Below are 18403 nucleotides of genomic sequence, written 5' to 3'. Positions count from 1 at the left end.
CATTGTTGCTTTTTTGTCCGCTTGTTTACAAGCCGTCGGAGCCTCAGGGATGAGATTTTTGCTTAAGACATGCAGTAGCAACCTGCACGACGCTGAATCTACTGCATCCAAAGTCTATCGCAGAGGCCGAGAGTGTCAACCTAAACAATGTCGACTGTGTTGGGAAATTTGCTTTTGGTCAACCCTGATCGACCCCATGGTTTCTTACGGTCTCTCCAATTGCCTCAAAATATCGAAATTCGACAAGATGATCCCAATCCTCATCATTTCTTGTGCGGTTTATTTTGTAGGACATCCTGTGTAACCTGAGCTATCAGTGGCTGGAACAGAAGCCTCTGCAGAGATCAATGTGGTGGGCGCATGCGCCATGGTATCGTGAAAGAATGCGTGGAAGTCTTGGCTCACGCAAAGGATTGTGGTCTGCGTTGACCTCCGGTTCGAGATGCTGTACGGGAATTCTCCAGTTTGTCGCGCTTTCTGCCGTGTTCCTCCCAGCACTCGCGGTGCCTGTTTCTCACAAATTCCTGCATAATACTTTTGAGAACTATGCAGTTTAGTTGAACAAAAAAAAGTGTGGTCACTACGAGATAGTTATAAAAGTGTGGGTGGTCATTTCTTCAAGTAATATGAACATACGGAAATGCTTGTTGTTTTGCCGCAAATGGTGTCATCATGCATGTTTTGTCACACACAACGATTTTCTGGACATCACAGCATCACGAAATACCGATTCATTTGTTTTCATGTGGCTTACCCGTAAAATTTATGTTTTTGTGTTACAAAGACACCATCTCTGATTTGATATAGTGAATGGCTATAGTAAACTCTGAAAACAAAATGTTCTCGTGCTCTTATGACTTTTTGACGCCTTTCCATTTTCCTTTACGCGAGATGTCGTTCCTTTATGCGCTCGAACAACGCGTTTGAATAAATGCGAAATGCTCCGCATGCAAAATCCATAACAGAGCCTATCGGCACTTCACGCTTGCAAGTTCCATGATATCGTGAACAGGGGGGCCCGTGTGCCTTTTACGCGATGAGTGGTTTTCATAAATTTGACAGAGTACGCGTACTTGTGTTGTCATCGAACGTCATCTGGCAGCATGTGCCCATATATATGTGTGACTTAGTCATTGTTTGTGCTCAGAAATACTAAATCGAGATGGTCCGAGGAACTATGAGTGCATGTTTCAAAGCATAATCGCATTGTGTTCGAAAACCACCTCTTACCGTTCTGAGTCCACTTCAACTTCGTTCTATGAAATGCGTGAAATATCGTCTATTCTCTCGCAAATAACAACGAGAACCTACTAACCTGACAAGGGCTAACGAACGCGCCGCAGAATTGCTCGTGTTTCCTTCCCGATAACAATGCGCCGCAGTCTCCTTGAAGCAGCGAAAAGCCTCGAACTGGAAGCACCGTAGCAGACGACACGCCGTTTTGTTGCCCGCTGGAGGTTAGGTTAGGTTAGGTTAGGTCTTGGTGCACACGAATTCATGACACTACGCCGATACAGTATTCTTCTTATATGAGCTAGTGAAAATATATTACGACCTCTTTGTGGGTTTTTTCAAATGGCAACGTTAGCTGACAATTTCTTGAAACTCGCTCAACGCCTTCCCGTTCCAACCTTATTCGTTGTCCTGGCCCTTGCGGGACTGCGTTTAGTGACTGCAGTGACGTAAATTGTGGAAAAGAGTTGCTAAGCCCCCCCCCCCCCCCCTGTGCTCACGTCAAATGGGGAAACCTCTTGTAATTTGTACTTCAAACTCATACATCTGAATGGCCTGGCTGATAAATATATCATGTTCAACTTCATCTCTTTTCTTTTTCGAGTGTACCGGTGTTCAGTGGCCCCAGCCGAGGGAGAATATTGAAATTGCAGCTGCAGCTCCGTCGGTTCCAAAGAAGCGTCAACAAAATACTGTCACGTGAGCTTGGTGCCCAAGTTTTTTTTTTTTTTTTTGAGGTAGATTTCAAGGCTTGGTATTAATTTTTCATGTGGATTGAAAAATCCTACGTTATGGCCGCCATAGCAAGATGCGATTTATTCACGCCACTGGTCACGGTGCAAACAACAGAATGACTCATTAAGCACCACGAGCCACTGGTGGCCGAGGAAGAGGAAAACGTCAGCGTGAGGCACGATCGAGTGAGGCGCCCGAGTCGCCGATGCTGGCTGGAAAGATGCTTCTGGCCGTCCTCTTGTCCGCGGCCTTTGCGACGGCCACGGCGCACAACAGTGAGTGTCGTTTGATAAAGCTCTGTTTGCGCGCAGACATCGCTCTTTGTAACCGCTTGCGTAAAGAGACCTTTCGCTACAGTTGGAATATATTTTACTGGTAGCCGTCACAACAGCCTCGTGCTGAAAGTGACGCCAACGCTAAAAAAGGAAAGCGGCAGGCTTTCTTCGGAGCATTCGTCGACAATCGTGAACCAGCGTGCGCTTATAACCACAGATCTCTGCTTGTGCCGCGCGTTAGTCGCTTTTTTTTTTTTTTACCGTTGCAAAATGGTTTTGACATGTGCGAGTTTGGACATTCTGAAAGAGTTGCCATATTGTAATCGCAGCTGGTGTATCGTAACTGCGGAGCAGAAACCTGCAGGATTACAAGAAGGGTTCCACCCTTATTGTGGATGATGCAGAGAACAACTAAAAGAAAAATGATAGGGGCAATCTCAGGAGATGAGAAGAAAGCAGATCTTGGTCATGAAACGAAATGTGTTAATTGATAAAATTATGTTGAAATAAAGAGAAAGACATGGGCAAGGCACGCTGGTCATTAAAGCGGCCACACTTTTTGGGCATGGTCAGAAAGCGTGCGGTAGCCCAGGCTGAACACGTGTGCCAAATATTATCGCGCAGCACGTGGTTCGAATCAAGAATATATTCTCAAACAGCTAGAAATCTCTTTTGCTTCTCTCGAAAAATTACGGTGCAGGCTCAAAATCACTACGTACCATGCCTAGTGTCAGCCATCGACTCATTTGAACACGTATAGGTGCCTAGTGCCGCGGTAGACCCCCAGAAGGCGCTCAATCTCACTGAAGCTGCGCATTCGTAGAAAATATTGGCCCCGTATCTGCATGTTTCACTGCAAGTATCGTCGAAAGACGATGGTCTTGAGAGGGCGAACAAAACATTTATTTGGTGCTCTGTGCGAGAAAGTCGGTGTACTGCCCCGCCGCGGTGGTCTAGTGGCTAAGGTACTCGGCTGCTGACCCGCAGGTCGCGGGTTCAAATCCCGGCTGCGGCGGCTGCATTTCCGATGGAGGCGGAAATGTTGTAGGCCCGTTGTGCTCAGATTTGGGTGCACGTTAAAGAACCCCAGGTGGTCAAAATTTCCGGAGCCCTCCACTACGGCGTCTCTCATAATCATATGGTGGTTTTGGGACGTTAAACCCCACATATCAATCAAAGTCGGTGTACTGTATTCTGAAGGCGCTGCGTTATTTTGCAGCGAAGGCGAACGAGTGCATCGAGGCACGTGAGGCACGAGCGCTATCTGGCAGTTATCTTCCAAAACAAAGGAAGGCATACGCGCCTGTCTCGGAGGCGATATGGTGTAGAACCCAAAGCGTCGGGCAGGTTCCACCACCATGTCGCTTTAGAAAAGCGTTGGACACTTGCCTTTTTGTGCGTTGAGTTGCATCGTCAGCGCAGCGCGATAAATGCTATGGTCCTCACTTATGTACATGCCTTCTCTAGTATAAAGACACGCATAGAAAATATTGACGTTTTTTTATTGTGCATCAGATATGCGCAAAAATGGCTTTTTAATGGACCATCGCTCAAGTATGAACGCTGAAACTTGAGCAATATTGGTGGCCGCGGCGAATGGGGTTCGATTTTGATCACTTGAAGTATCGCTTCGGTGGACCAACAGACAAACGTACAGACAAACCAAAATTTTTGCGTCGAAGTAGCCCACGAAAGATTATCGTTTTTAAAAAACAACGAAGCGATCGAGGTCAGGAGGCGTGCGTAGCGAATTTTCTTCCCCCGTGCCATTCCCCCTGCTTTCGTAGGAACGAGAGGAGAATGCGAATGCAGTCTGCGACAAATCTCCACCCGACTCCGCTCGAACCGTGCGGATTCTGAAAATTCTTGTGGGCGTGAATACGTGAGCTAATAAGTTCGTTTAGTGAATCCCTTGCCTATAGCTACTTAGAAACGTCTTTAAGGGCAATTGACCGCATTGTACGAGAAGGCGATCGCCTGAGAGGAAAACAAAGTTAGGTTGGCAGATGAGATTAAGAGGTTTGCTGGTATAACGTGGCAGCAGCAGGCACAGGAACGAGTTGATTAGAGGAACATGGAAGCCTTGTTTTGCTTAGCAGGCTGATTATGATGATCACAATGACGTGTAACGTCGTACTCTTTGGCTCTGTCGAGGTGGAATTACGTCGTAGACACAATATTGAGAACCAACAGATAATGATGCCAACAGAAGTATAGGGGGTGTTTTCAGAAGTAAATGCAATATAAATGTGAAGAAAGAAAAATAGGCGAAAATAGATCTTGCCACCTGCAAGATCCAAAGCTGTGACCCTCGAAGGTCAGAAGCTCGCATCTTGCGGGTGGCAAGATATCTTTCCGTCCACTTTTTATTCTTCCCATTTAAATTAAGATTACTTCTAATAACACCCCCTATACTTCTCTTGGAATCATTGTCTGTTGGTTTTCATTAATATTGTGTCTAGCAAAGAAAACAAGCCCTTTGATTTACATCACTTTTCTTAATTGAAGTTTTTTATTTTTATTTATATCCTCAAAGGTTCCATATAGCACCTGCATGAGGGGTGGGCGACATAATTAGGCGGTATCAAAAATAATGGTTAAGATACAGCAGAGTAAGCTTCTTGTATGGTATTCTTGAGGCGCGCAGAATCACGGATGCCTCTTCCGTAAGGCCATTACAGTCTCGGGCGGTGCGCAAGAAGAATGACTGCTGAAATGATGTGATGTAAGCATGTGGCGGAATCACAATGTTTGGATGACTTGTGCGATGACTTCAATGGACTGGTCGGATGAGCTGGTTGTCACGTGTGGCTGAATGAAAGAACTTGTGGAAAAGACGTGCAATGTGAAAACGAAGAGCGAGGGTAGGAACTAGGATGCTTCAACTGATGTTTTAAAACATCCTGGAATAACGGGAGTAATCTGAAGCAATGAATTTGGCTGCTTGGTTCTGGACAGACTGCAGAATTATAACATGGTTATGTTGGTGGGGGTTAAGGACGGCACATGCATATTCAAGTTTAGACCTGACAATGACGATAAAAGCGAGTAGTTTAACAGAAGGTGGTGCCATGAAAATATTACGGCGTATGTAACGAAGGACACGGTTAGCGGAGGGAGCTATGTGGTCACCCCTTCATAGGTCGCTCGAAAAAAATGGCACCTAGGTATTTGATCGAGTTGGTAGCAGCTGTTGTTGATGGAGTAAGTAGCCGGTGTGTAGTTTCGATGACAATGATAAAAAATGTTTTATTCGCATTGAGTGACATCAACAATGGTGCTACACCACTGCTCAATGCGTTGATGCTGTAGGGAAGGGGTAAAGGACACAATCAAAGGCCAATGTTAGATTCAACTTATGTCGTTGATCAAGAATAAGGGAGGCCCAAGGACGGGGCACGCCAGACAGGGAGAGGTTGGAGGAAATGCTATTATCAAATTGTTTGCCATTTGTGCTTTCATTTGTTGAAAACATGCTGGTGAAGGCTTATAAGTTTAGTAGGAGGCGAGAACGGGGCACCTTGTCAAAGACGTTTTTGAAATCTAGAAGCAGTGTATCGACTGGGATCTATGTGAAGGTGAATGTCATGCAGGGTAATGTTAGTTAAGGGACCTTCACGAAAGTCATCTTGGTTTGTGCAAAAAAAAAAAAACTTTAAGATGCTAAAAAGCTGGCAACATGAGAGATTACGTGTTCCACTATCTTAGAACAAAGACTAGTGAGGCAGATGGGGTGGTAGTTACCTGCAGATAAGCGTTCGTCCTTCTTCGAGACCGGGGGATCTTCCCAATTCGCAAGTCTAATGAACACTTGAAAAACGATGGATAGTATAGAACCACAGACATGTTTGTTATATTTATTATTTTGACCGTGATGCCAACAATACCACACATTTTTTTGTTCATTACATTACTAATTTCATTTGAGGTCAACTCAGTCTCCGGCACTGAGGAAAAAGCAAAATGCGGACATTCAGGAAGTTCGCCGCTAGCTTAGTACTAACGGAACAAAATGTGGAGTTGAATACAGATGGAACGTCGCAATCGGCATTAGGGTATCCAGAACTGTCACAAAAAGAAAGCGTAGTTCCATCGTCCGGTTTCATTGTTTTCCATAAGCGGCGTGGGTTGTCTCTATGCATGTTAGGTAGGGTGGTTGAGAAAAAATTTCTTTGCTACTAATGCCATGTATTTTTTTGCCTATCCTTCTATACTTGTCCTAGGCTAGTTGAGAGTTCGACTGCCTGGCAGAATGAAACTGTCGCCTTTTTATTTTTTATACGTTCTAGACTGGCATTATACCAGGGAGAACGAGATCTTTCACATATTGTGATTGTTGGAATGTAAGGCTTGACCAAGTCCTGCATCTTGGACTTAAATATAGCCCAATTACATTCGGTGGATTGTTGATCGTAAGTTGGGGAAAATTCGCTCTAAAAGGCTGCTAAGTCGTTGTTCATAGCGACATAGTCGACTCTGTCATAAAGAGTCAGTAATTTCTCCGATTTCTGGCTTTTGTTAGTCACGTTATAGGGGAGCGTAGTGTGAATCTTGGTGTGATCAGTGTGATCAATAATATAAGAAAGAAAAGAAAAGCTACCAGGATGTGGCGTAAGCAGAAGGTCAATAATGTTGCTTGAATGTCCAATTGTGCGGGTAGGTTAAGTGACAAACTATGGTAGACCGAACGTGTGTAAGAATTCATTGGATACATTATCTGTGTTTTGACCGGCGGACAACTTGGACCAGTCAATGGGGGGGGGGGTATTGAAAATCACCAAAAAGCAGGCTGTGTCATGAAAATCAGTCGGTGCTTGATGCGCTGCAGCGTTCGTGTGCCTGCCGAAGCCGGTCAAGTTCGACACGTGCACCAGCATCCGGCTGCTGAGTCCGTGCCAGACGGACCAGGACTGCGACACGCGCGTCTGCTGCAAGGATTGGTGCGGCAACTACTGCGCCTTCAAGCAGCGTAGCTTCGCTGTGGCCAAGCCGCCCCCGGTGGACGAAGATGCGCCGCCTACCGACGACGACAGCGACGGTCGTCGCGGAGATGAGGAGCCGCCGCGCCGCAACAACGCCCGCAGGCGATACAAGAAGTGAGCGACCTATTGATGTCTCTCGTGCTAGGAAAACAGGTCGTGGCTGTGTAAATATTCCGAAGCTTGGCTATTGCAATGCCTCGTCATGGCTCGTATGTTTCACACGCGTGGCTGCATTCGTCTAGTGGCATGTTCTTACGCATATGTCATCGGTCACTCGTATTTCGGGTGCATGATGTGGTGAAGACGGACGACATTCTTTTGTTACCTCCCACTATGTAACCGGCACGCTCTTTCTGGAAATGCACAGCAGGAGTATCCACAGGATGTGGCATGTCTGCAGAACGCCAGCTGACTTCAGTGGCTGAAATGTCTAACCTGTTTATTGTGATGGTGTTACAATTAAGAATATTGTTACGGTAAAGAATGTGCACCAACATCCAAGAATTTCACGAACACGCGGAGCCACGTAACATTATAGAATCATCCCGAACATGTTAGTGACGATGTCGTATGCTACTTGAGCGCTACATGAACTGGAGTGATATAATTAAGAAACTGCATGATTAAGAACAGTTGCACCTGAAACTAGTTCGTCGAGCCTATTGGGATAAAATGAACGCAGACCATAAATGGGCACACAAAAGCAGAACGTTTCAGTGTCCGCATGAGAGCCTCGTTCTCAATGAAAAATGAATGTGCAAATACAGTTCGACTATGTATATTTTAAAATGGGGCTATGAATTGTCAGAGAGTCAAGATATAGCCCGGAAGTCCAGTTCCTTTCCCTTTGTTTTCGTTAATTTTACCCTATACGTGTCTATTTGTAGCCAGTTGCTTCTGCGTGTTCGGCCAGCGCTTTCAGCGAAACCTTCTTTCTTACACCATAAATGTATCGCTTTGCTGAAGCTCATTTTTTCTCGCCACGGTAACTTTTACCACAGCCTGTGCCACCACCATCCTCCTCCCCGGGCGTGTATATCCAACCACGTGGGTCTGCGTAGCCAGGGGTGGCACCACAGAACACATAATGGCACACCGAGCCCCCTCCTCCCAAATTTTCCTATGGCATAACGGTCACCCGCACCTGCCTGCCTGGCCCCTAATCAAGGTGGTGCCCCATCCGAAAAAAAAAAAAATTTGTCAACGTGCCTGCCGTCCGCCACTTCAGCTCACGGGGTTCTTTGCTCATAGTTTGTAGAATGAACTCATAGCCACTGTCACTTACTCTCAATGTTTTTTTGGTCTACAGGCGGAAACAGGGTCAGCTTCGAAAAATGATTCGTCTCCGAAGAGCTGCAGCGATATACCACACAGCTTGTGAATGAAACTAAAAAACAAAAACCTGAACACTGTCAATTACACTGAAACATGAAATTGCCGTTGAGATCACAGTATACGCAAAACCTCGCGGCATGCTTAAGGGCGCAAAAGGATACGGCTGGCTTATCGCATTTTTAAATCACGATTTTGTAGAAGCTCTAGAACCGAACCAATCATTCATAATTTCCACCATGTTTGGCTAGGTGGCGATCAAAATGTGCAACGTGTGACCACCATAGAAATTTCGCGCAATAAATATCAGGGGCGTGCCACAGAGAATAGTAACAAATCTGAATGAAGCACACGAGTGCGTGATTCTCGGGTTTGCCAGCAATCATTTATCAGAAAGGTTGCCGCTGTAAGAATGCTGTGTTGCTTCCCACAAAGTGTACGCCCGCTTAAGCTCTGCTTCGTAGGGTTCTGTGTGCTAAACATAAGCTTAATTTTTGCATCCTTGTCATGTGAACCACGGCCCGTCTTTAGATGCAAACCTACGATGAATTAGGTAGCGTGGTTGCTCGCGTTTCTATAAGCAAAAATAACTCTCTTTGCTACCCATTTGATGCTTCGATGCGACATAGAATGAGTCGTTACCTTTCACAAAAGCAGCGCGCTCGGCCCCCGCGGTTTTCATACGGGTGGCCACAGCAGACGGCCCTGGCAGTCGGGCATCATGAGAAGCGTAAACCTTTTCCGGAAAAGTTCTTTACCACTTTATACAGTCAGTGAAGAAGCTGCTGCAGTAATTTAGTGATTTTATTGAGGGAAGTGGAATATAATAATAATAATAATAATAATAATAATAATAATAATAATAATAATAATAATAATTAAAAAACGGAGACGCGGCTGCGGCCTGTGCGCGAGGGGACGGCGGAGCAATCCAACCACGTACGTCAGAGGGATGCCTCCGCGTGGTGGCGCCACGGTATGTCCTCGCGCCTCCTGAGGGTTAGTGGTGGATTACACTTTATAATAAGGAACTGAGACAGTCAGAACTGTTATTTGAGACCAGATAGGAGCGTAGGCCTAGCCAGCGAAAGCAGCGACAACGACCGGGCCGAGCGTCTCGTGCTTAGCACCGACGATGTGTTTGCCGAGCTATGGATGACCCACTTCTTGTTCATTACATCCGGCTTATCTCCCTCGCAAGATACCGTCCTCCTCTCGCAGATCAAAGATTTTGTGCGCGAAGAAGTTGCCCGCCAACTCTCGCTCATCTACAGCCTACCGGGGCGCAGTGCACCGTTTAGCCCCACACTACGGACTATTATACAAGACCAAGTGTTTGAGGTCCTTCCCCCGCAGCTCGCGCCACCAGTCAATGTACCATTGACGTACGCCGAAGCAGCAGCACGACCTCGACCACAGACGTTCCGAGCGCCGCTTCCACTGCCTGCTCCTGTTTATACCGTCCAGCCGCCACGACCTCCAGTCCACCGAGTCCCCAATTCGTGGCGCACTGCCGACAACCGACCGATCTGCTTTTCGAGTGGTCTACCCTGACACGTCGCACGTCTGTGCCGCCGCCGCCCACTCCACTCACGTGGAAACCCACGTTCATATTGTAACGAATGTGGCAGCCTCACAACAAGGATGTTCTATTTACACGGTTTATTAAGGGCGAACTTGTGCCCAAAGTGAACGACGCACAGCAATCAAGAAGATCCGATAGTCGGTAGTCCTCGTGAGCCTCTGCCTCGAGCACCCTCGTTCTCTTCTTCTTCACGCGCGTTGGCTGTTCGGCGCAGTACCGTGAGCATGCAGGGCCGGCTCGTGCATTGCGGCTGGCTTCGTCGCTCGTAGTCGTGCCGTTAGCGGTTCTCTGGTTCCTGACGTCCGCGTTGCGCGGAGCAATGGTAATTTCCTGCGGCAATATCAGTACGACCACACACACGTGCGCTCCGTACACTCCAGACCCCGAATGGCACCCTCCTCGACCAAGCCACCGACCAGCTTCTGATCGCCGATCTCCTTCTCCACGTCGTCGCTCAGTCTCACCGATGTGCCGACGCCCCCTCTACAATCGACGCGGAAAACTAAATGACGCAGTTCCCGAGGCAAGAACTGCGTCCTCGTCGCAAAGCACAATCCCTCTTCGTTCACCGCCGAATGTAATTGATGCCATTCTTGAAGGTGTACCTGTACTTGCCCTTATTGATACTGGTGCCACCATTTCTGTCATTGCCGAAAAAGTTTGCCGAGCTAGGCATGACCCACTACTTCTTCATTACACATTCATGATTTGAGAATGCTTGCTGCATGTGATCCGCCCCGTCCTTATTCGTCTAGTTATTTCACTTTCATGGTTCTCTTCCACTGTTACTACCTGTCCTAAGAAGACTTATTCCTTTACAACTTCCAGCATCTCTCCACCTATCGCAAAGTGCTGTTTTCTGCTGAGACTGTTGCACATTATTTTAGTTTTGTGCATATTTATTTTCAGGCCTGCCTTGTGCGTCCAGTTCTGTAATCATGAGCTGTATTTTCCCCCCTGAGTTACTCAAGGCCATGCAATCAACGAATACCAAGTTATATGACGCTTTCCATACACTCTTATCTATAACTATAGGGTCCTGAAAACCTCCTGTAAACACGCGGTGAATACCATTGGAAAGATCGCGTCTACCTGCCTTACGCCCTTCTTTATTGGTATTCTGTCCCTTTCTTTATGGAGAACTATAGTGGCTGTGGATCCAGTGTAAATTTCTTCCAGTATCGTTTATGTAGGGTTCTTCATTGTCCTGATACCGTAGTGCCTGCATTTCTGCTGATCTTTCGACTGAGCCAAATGCCTTCTCGTAATCTACGAAAGCTATCTATAGGGGTTGGTTGTATTCCGCATATTTCTCTACTACCTGATTGATAGTATGAGTATGGTCTATTGTAGAGTAGCCAGTGCGAAGTCCTGCTTGGTCCTTTGGTTGATTTAACTTTAATAACGCCTTAACTAAATTAGCTATTATTTTTGTAAATAGTTTGCAGAGAACGGACAGTAAGCTGATCGGCCTTTAATATTCAAGTCCTTGACGTTTTCTTTCTCATAGATGATGTTGGCATTATTTCATGATTATGGTACCCTTCCTGTCAAGAGACACTTCGTATATAAGGTAGCCAGTTTTTCTAACACCATTTCTTCACCATCTTTGAGGAGGTCCGTCGTTACCTTATCCTCACCAGCGGCTGTGCTTATTTGTATTTGTTTTAGAGCTTTCTCTACTTCTCCTGTCGTTACTAGTAGGATGTCAAATTCCTCTGGACTTTTATTGTTTCTCACGATATTGTCCTGTTGTTTTGGATTCCGTACAGTTCTCAGTAAAACTCCTCCGCCACCTCGACTATCCTACCAATATTGATTATGACCTTGCCTTCCTTCTTCCTTAATTCATACATATGATTTTCGCCTATGCAAAAGTTTGCCTTTGGAGCTTTCAGGTTTCTGCCGCTTTTTACAACCTGCTCAATTCTCTCCATGTTATGCCTTCTGACGCCGGGTACCTTACGTCGATTGATTAACTTGGAAAGCTCCACTAGCTCTATTTTGTCGGTTGGATTTGAGGCTTTCATGGTTTGTCGTCCCTTGATAAGATTTTTTTGTCTCCTGAAATAGTTTGCCACTGTCCTCTTTAGTGACAGTACCTCCGACTCCCATTGCACACTCTTTGATGATACTAGTACGATTATCGTTCATTCGGTCAACGCTAACGTTACTTCGTTTAGTGCCTCGAATCTATTCTGGAGCGACTTAGAATCCCTCTACTTTCACTCTCAGTGCTAGTTCATTCATTGGCTTGTTGCGTATCAGTTTTAAGTGCGAAGCATTTCTTAGCAAACATCGGCGACTTTGAGCGTATCTATCTATCTATCTATCTATCTATCTATCTATCTATCTATCTATCTATCTATCTATCTATCTATCTATCTATCTATCTATCTATCTATCTATCTATCTATCTATCTATCCGCTTAAGTTTGGGAGCTCTCGTGGTCACCCCCTTAACTTGGCGTGAACCAAAATTAGCATGGAAGGGTAACATGGTTTGACGAATGTGATACGCTGGTCGAGACATGAATAATGTCACAATCCCGCCGCGTACGTCGTCAAACACTTCCCGACACTTCCCGCCAGATAGTGGCACATACTCACGGGCGGGTATGTGCCGCTGGTAAGCGGGTATGTGCCACAGGTGATGGACATCCCAGGAGCGACCCAGGAGGATACCCAGGAGCGACCAGAAAACAGATGGGCAAATTTAACGCGTGAGCGTTAACCAATACCTGACATCGGTAGCATCGACCCAACGAAAGCATAGAATAAATGTCAGTGCTAAGAACAACCGGACATAAGCAGCATTGGCCACCCGACGAATGCAAATAATAAATTTCTGGGTCCCAGTAGGAATCGAACCCAAGCATTCTGCGTGGCATTCACGCATTCTACCAAAGAACTACGCCCGGTCTCGGAACTACTTTTCAAATAGACATTGATCTTCGTGAAACGTCAATAGTGGTTACAGTGCTGCCTGCCCAATTTTATAGACATTACATATGTACCTTTTTCATGAAGCCGTCACGTCGGGTTAACGTCAGTCGTGGTGAGGCGCCATGTGCTGAAATTGATTTATGTAGCAGTGTCAAGGGCCAGCGTATTCGTGAGCATCAGCGCTTCATATAGCAGCTTCTGGTGTCGCTAAAACACATTTCCAGCTGACATCGTTGTGCAAGTGGAAAACTGGTTATATGAACATGTCCAACTCTTCAACATATGTCTCTGCGTGCAACATCTGTACATATATTTAGCGCCATGTCATCACGTGTCGCTCAATAGAAGAAAAATGCTACCACGGCCCCCTTTTCTCCACGTGCTTCGCATAAAGTTGATTCTCATATACGTGGGATCTGCCAAATTTTTGTGTTGTTCGTTTGTATTGTAATATATTCTATCTAAATGATTAGCTTTCCTACGCGAACGACTTTTAATTCATCAAGCTTACTGAATTTATTTCTCACGACCCAACCAGATAAAGTTTCGTCCGTTTCTAGTCCGAACAGCTTCAGTGATCATGCCGTCATTCATGCCACTTTTCAATGCAACTTGCCCAATCCAAAAAAAGTAAAAAAGACGATAACCCTATACAACAAAGCAGATTATCAAGGAATGAATGATGAACTAGCTTCCTTTTCCGATTGGTTCCTCGTGGATTTTTCCAAACGTTCTGTTGACGAGAACTGGGAGCTCTTCAAAAACAAAATGCAACAATTAATAAACATGTACATCCCCACAGTTACCATCACAGAACAGCCTACTTCGCCATGGTACAATAATACTTTGAAACGACTTAGCAACAAAAGGAAAAGACAATTTCGGTCAGCCAAAAAATCAAAATCCAGTAACGCTTGGGAAAAATATCGTGAGACTGAAAAACTTTACGCATCCATGATCTCGGACGCTAAGCGGACGTTCTTCTCGTCAACCCTACCAGACATGCTACGCACAAGCCCCAAAAAGTTCTGGAACACTATCAACCCAACCCATGCTAAACCCATTTCTTTACTAGATGAAGATAATATTCCAATCCCGGAGTTCAAGGTCGCCGAAACACTAAACTCCACGTTTTGCTCAGTGTTTACTGATGAACCTGACGATGCATTTTCATGTGTTCCCGATGTATCTCCATGTGTGCCGTCCCATGATTGCCCTGCTATGCCCAGTGTCGTTTTCGAACCAAATGGCATCATACAAGCCATTGATTCCTTAAAAGTGACGTCATCAGCTGGTATTGATTGTATAAATTCTAAAGTTTTAAAAAATACCAAACATCTCTGTGCTGTCATATTGTCGCACATCTTCCAGCAATCACTGTCATCTGGAGTGGTGCCACGGGACTGGAAGGTTGGCAAGGTCATTCCGATACCCAAAAAAGGTCCGTCATCCTCACCTTCAAACTACCGGCCCATATCACTAACATGCGTGTGCTGTAAAATAATGGAACATATAATTTATTCTCAAACAGTCAAATTCCTGATCTCTGTAAACTTTTTCCATCCCAGTCAGCACGGATTTCAGAAAGGCCTCTCCTGTGACACACAACTAGCGCTCTTTATTAACGACATCAGCTCAAGTATAGATCAGAATGTTCCTGTAGATGCCCTTTTCCTAGATTTTGAAAAAGCTTTCGATAAAGTACCCCATAAACGCCTTTTTTTAAAACTTTCCCGCTTAAACATTGACCCAACAGTTCTAGAATGGATACGAAATTTTTTGTCAAACCGGGAACAGTTCGTTTACTCCAACCAGACATCATCTACCATGCGTCCTGTCCTTTCAGGTGTACCTCAGGGTACGGTGCTCGGTCCCCTTCTATTTTTAATTTATGTTAACGACCTACCTAGCAATATATCGTCCCAAATCCGTCTATTCGCTGACGATTGCGTGATTTATCGTCCTATTAACTGCCCTAATGACTCCCAGATCCTTCAAAATGATCTAATAACTATAGAAACCTGGTGCAAAAAATGGCTCATGACTTTGAACATTAGGAAAACCTCCGTCATCTCTTTTCATCGCAGGAAATCTCACCCGGCTACTTCATACTTTTTTTCTGGTTGCGAAATATCCCTGGTGAATTCCTACAAATATTTAGGTATAAACATTACGCCAGATCTTACTTGGTCCTCCCCCATAACAAACATTTCTAACGAAGCAAACAAAGTCCTTGGTTACCTAAGAAGAAATTTACGACTTGCACCCCCTTCTGTTAAACTTTTAGCATATCAAACACTAGTCCGTCCAAAGCTTGAATACGCTTGTGCCGTCTGGGATCCCCACCAACCTAATCTATCCAAAACATTAGAATCTGTCCAAAATAGAGCATCTAGGTTTATATATTCCGATTACTCGCGCCACACAAGCGTTACTAACTTAAAGATTAAAGCACATCTTCCCAGCCTTGAACTGCGACGCAAAGTCGCTAGATTAGCTCTTTTTCATAAATTTTTTCACTCACTGTCCGACGCATCTGTTATCATGCCCGCGCATCGCATATCTTCCCGCACTAACCACAACAACCCAGTTTACCCTGTGCATGCCCGTACAACTGCTCACCTTCGGTCATTCTTCGTTCAGACAGCGAAGGATTGGAATGACCTTCCGTCCCACGTCGTGCGCCACACTCCAGCCCCATTCTTTTCAAAGCGCACATGGAAGAAACCCTGTATTGCCCACCCCTCATGTAACACCCCTCCCTGGGGTTTTTGAGGTATAATAAATAAATAAATAAATAAATAAATAAATATTGATCTTAGCACCCCGTGTGAAGTTTAACCGGAAATAAAAAAAAAATCGGCGTGACTCAGTGGGAGAATACTGGTATGGCATGCCGCGAACCCGGGTTTGAACAACAGTGCTGTTTTTTTTATTTACTGAATGTTTTTTTCTCATTTCGTGCGATAGTGCTTGCGGACACCAGCGGCTGCGGACAACAATGGCGCCGCGCAGGACCCTTGTTGTGATCTCATAACAGCTCTCGCTGTTAAAGAGGTTGGTAAGTAGAGGGGGGAGGGCTGCGCGAAAAATTTCGGGAAAAATTTTGCCCCCCCCCCCTCTCCTGGCTACGCCACTGTACTGTGAACGCGGTACTTTCCGCGGCAGATGACTTTGGTATTAAACGAAGCATTGACGAAAGAAATCATCAATCCGACGTGTTTTTTGTGCAGTCGTGGGGGCCGGCGTCGCCGTCGCTTGGACGCTGCGGACCCCGAGAGCCCGGTGATGCATGGACCCGGTTTGGACGACGCAGGCCAGCCCGCGCACGAGTACTTCGACGTTAGGAAATAAAGACCTGCTTAGCACAAAGGGAAGACTGCATCTCTCTTGCGAATACCTCGCTGGCGTGTAGAACACGTTTTGCGAACGCCCCGAACTCTGTATTTCCGCTAACTCGAAACTGCGGAGGAAGATGGCTGGCTTCTTCGCAGGGAAGCACTTTTTTTTGCTTTAAGGCGCTTTTAACGTCGTGTCTGATTATTTTAAAATTGAATGTTCTATATGTACTGTACAATTAACGCCAGCATTGTTATCGGCCGTTTCGGCGTCATTGCAAAACGTTCGTCTAAAATCTCAAACAAAAGCTGGGGATCCTTAAAGGACCAGATTTGGAAACTCGAGATGCTTGTGTTGTTTGATAGTCCGACACGCGGGGCCACTTCTGACCGATTATTAGTGGCGAGCGTCATCCAGAAGATTTTTTAATGTGGTTTTGAAGTAAGGGTGCGTGCGTCTCCGATTATTCGGGTACAATCTGTGGTTTCACGTAGATAGGGGATCCCCTTGTGACATTGCAGAGGTCAAGAACATTTGCGGGGCGCGCAAATGCTGGCACCCGGCGAGGCATTCGCCACCCTTCTGTTGTCGGCTGCGCTCGGGGTGGTTTGGTCGGTTACGCCAGGAATACTTTTCTTTTAAAGACGATAGTCTTTCTTCGGGCCCTTCGACGCAAAACATTTGGTCTGTCTGTCTGTCTGTCTGTCTGTCTGTCTGTCTGTCTGTCTGTCTGTCTGTCTGTCTGTCTGTCTGTCTGTCTGTCTGTCTGTCTGTCTGTCTGTCTGTCTGTCTGTCCACCCTTAACGATACCTTAAACGGTACCACAGTGACCAAATGATACTCCAAACAGCCGACCCCATCCACAGCATCCACCAATATTGCTCAAGGTTCAGCGTTCATACTTCTGCGATTGTAAATTAAAAAGCAATTATTGCGCTTATCTGAAGCACCATAACAACACGTCAATATTATGTATGTGCACTTTTTTTTCTACAAAAGGCATACATAAGTGATTTTAAGGATCGTAGCAATGCTGCGCTGGCCATGCAACGCTTGCACAAAACGGCAAGTGTTTCCAACGGTTTGCTAAGACTACACGGTGCACGGTGGCACCTACCGGTCGCCTTGCGTTCTACACCTTATCACCTCAGAGATTGGCGCGCCCCGTTTTCCGGGATAACTGCCAGGCATAGACCACCGCGGCGGGGCTCTATTACCTGGTTGATAGTATGAATGTGGCCGATTGTTGAGTGGCCTGTTCGAAATCCTGCTTGTTCCTTTGGTTGATTGAAGTCTAATGTTGTAATTCTGTTAGCAATTACCGTTGCAAATAGCTTTTATACTACGGAAAGCAAGCTGATCGGCCTGTAATTCTTCAAGTCTTTGTCATCTCCTATCTTATGTATTAGGATGATGTTAGCATTCTTCCAATATTCCGGTACTCTTCCCGTCAGGAGACACCTCATAAACAGGGTGGCTAGTTTTTATAACACAATCTGTCCTCCATCTTTCAGCAGATCTGATGTCACCTGATCCTCACCAGCTTTGCCTCTTTGCATGCTGTCCAAGGCTTTTCTGACTGCTTCTATTATTACTGGTGGGGTGTCGTCCGGGTTACTGCTAGTTCTAATATTAAGGTCGACGTTGTGCTGGCTACTGTACAGATCTTTGTAAAACTGATCCGCTGATTTTACTATCCTATCCATATTAGTAGTTACTTTGCCTTCCTTCTCCCCAAGTTCATACATCTGGTTTTTGCCTATTCCAAGTTTTCTCCTCACTGCTTTGACGCTTCCTCCGTTCTTCAGAGCGTTGAATTCTCTCCATGTTATACATTGTTACATTGGATACATTATGCTGATTAATCAACTTCGAAAGCTGATCACCTAATCAAAAAAGCTAATCACCTACTACATAATCACAAACAATATTTATGCCTTCAACCTCTTACTTCACGCCCCACCACGGTGGTTTAA

At 45.6% G+C, this 18403-nt stretch overlaps 1 protein-coding gene across 1 annotated transcript; it reads left to right on the top strand.

Moving 5' to 3' along the window:
- The first annotated feature begins 116 nt into the window (after window positions 1-116).
- Window positions 117-16465, top strand: LOC142771491 (uncharacterized). Its single transcript, XM_075872991.1, has 3 exons — window positions 117-2243; window positions 7072-7339; window positions 16322-16465. The coding sequence occupies exons 1-3, from the start codon at window positions 2174-2176 to the stop codon at window positions 16440-16442; spliced, it is 459 nt and encodes a 152-aa protein (XP_075729106.1). The 5' UTR covers window positions 117-2173; the 3' UTR covers window positions 16443-16465.
- The last annotated feature ends 1938 nt before the right edge of the window (window positions 16466-18403 follow it).

Source organism: Rhipicephalus microplus, chromosome 9 (genome assembly GCF_043290135.1).
Source record: "Rhipicephalus microplus isolate Deutch F79 chromosome 9, USDA_Rmic, whole genome shotgun sequence".
Taxonomy (NCBI): Eukaryota; Metazoa; Arthropoda; class Arachnida; order Ixodida; family Ixodidae; genus Rhipicephalus; species Rhipicephalus microplus.
This window is presented reverse-complemented; position numbering and strand designations above follow the sequence as displayed.

Bases quoted from the DNA above. Each gene is read 5' to 3' on its own strand.
- LOC142771491 (XM_075872991.1), top strand. From the start codon at position 2,174: ATGCTGGCTGGAAAGATGCTTCTGGCCGTCCTCTTGTCCGCGGCCTTT. The intron at 2,244-7,071 runs GTGAGTGTCGTT...GATGCGCTGCAG, and splicing joins GACGGCCACGGCGCACAACA to CGTTCGTGTGCCTGCCGAAG. The intron at 7,340-16,321 runs GTGAGCGACCTA...TTTTTTGTGCAG, and splicing joins GCCCGCAGGCGATACAAGAA to TCGTGGGGGCCGGCGTCGCC.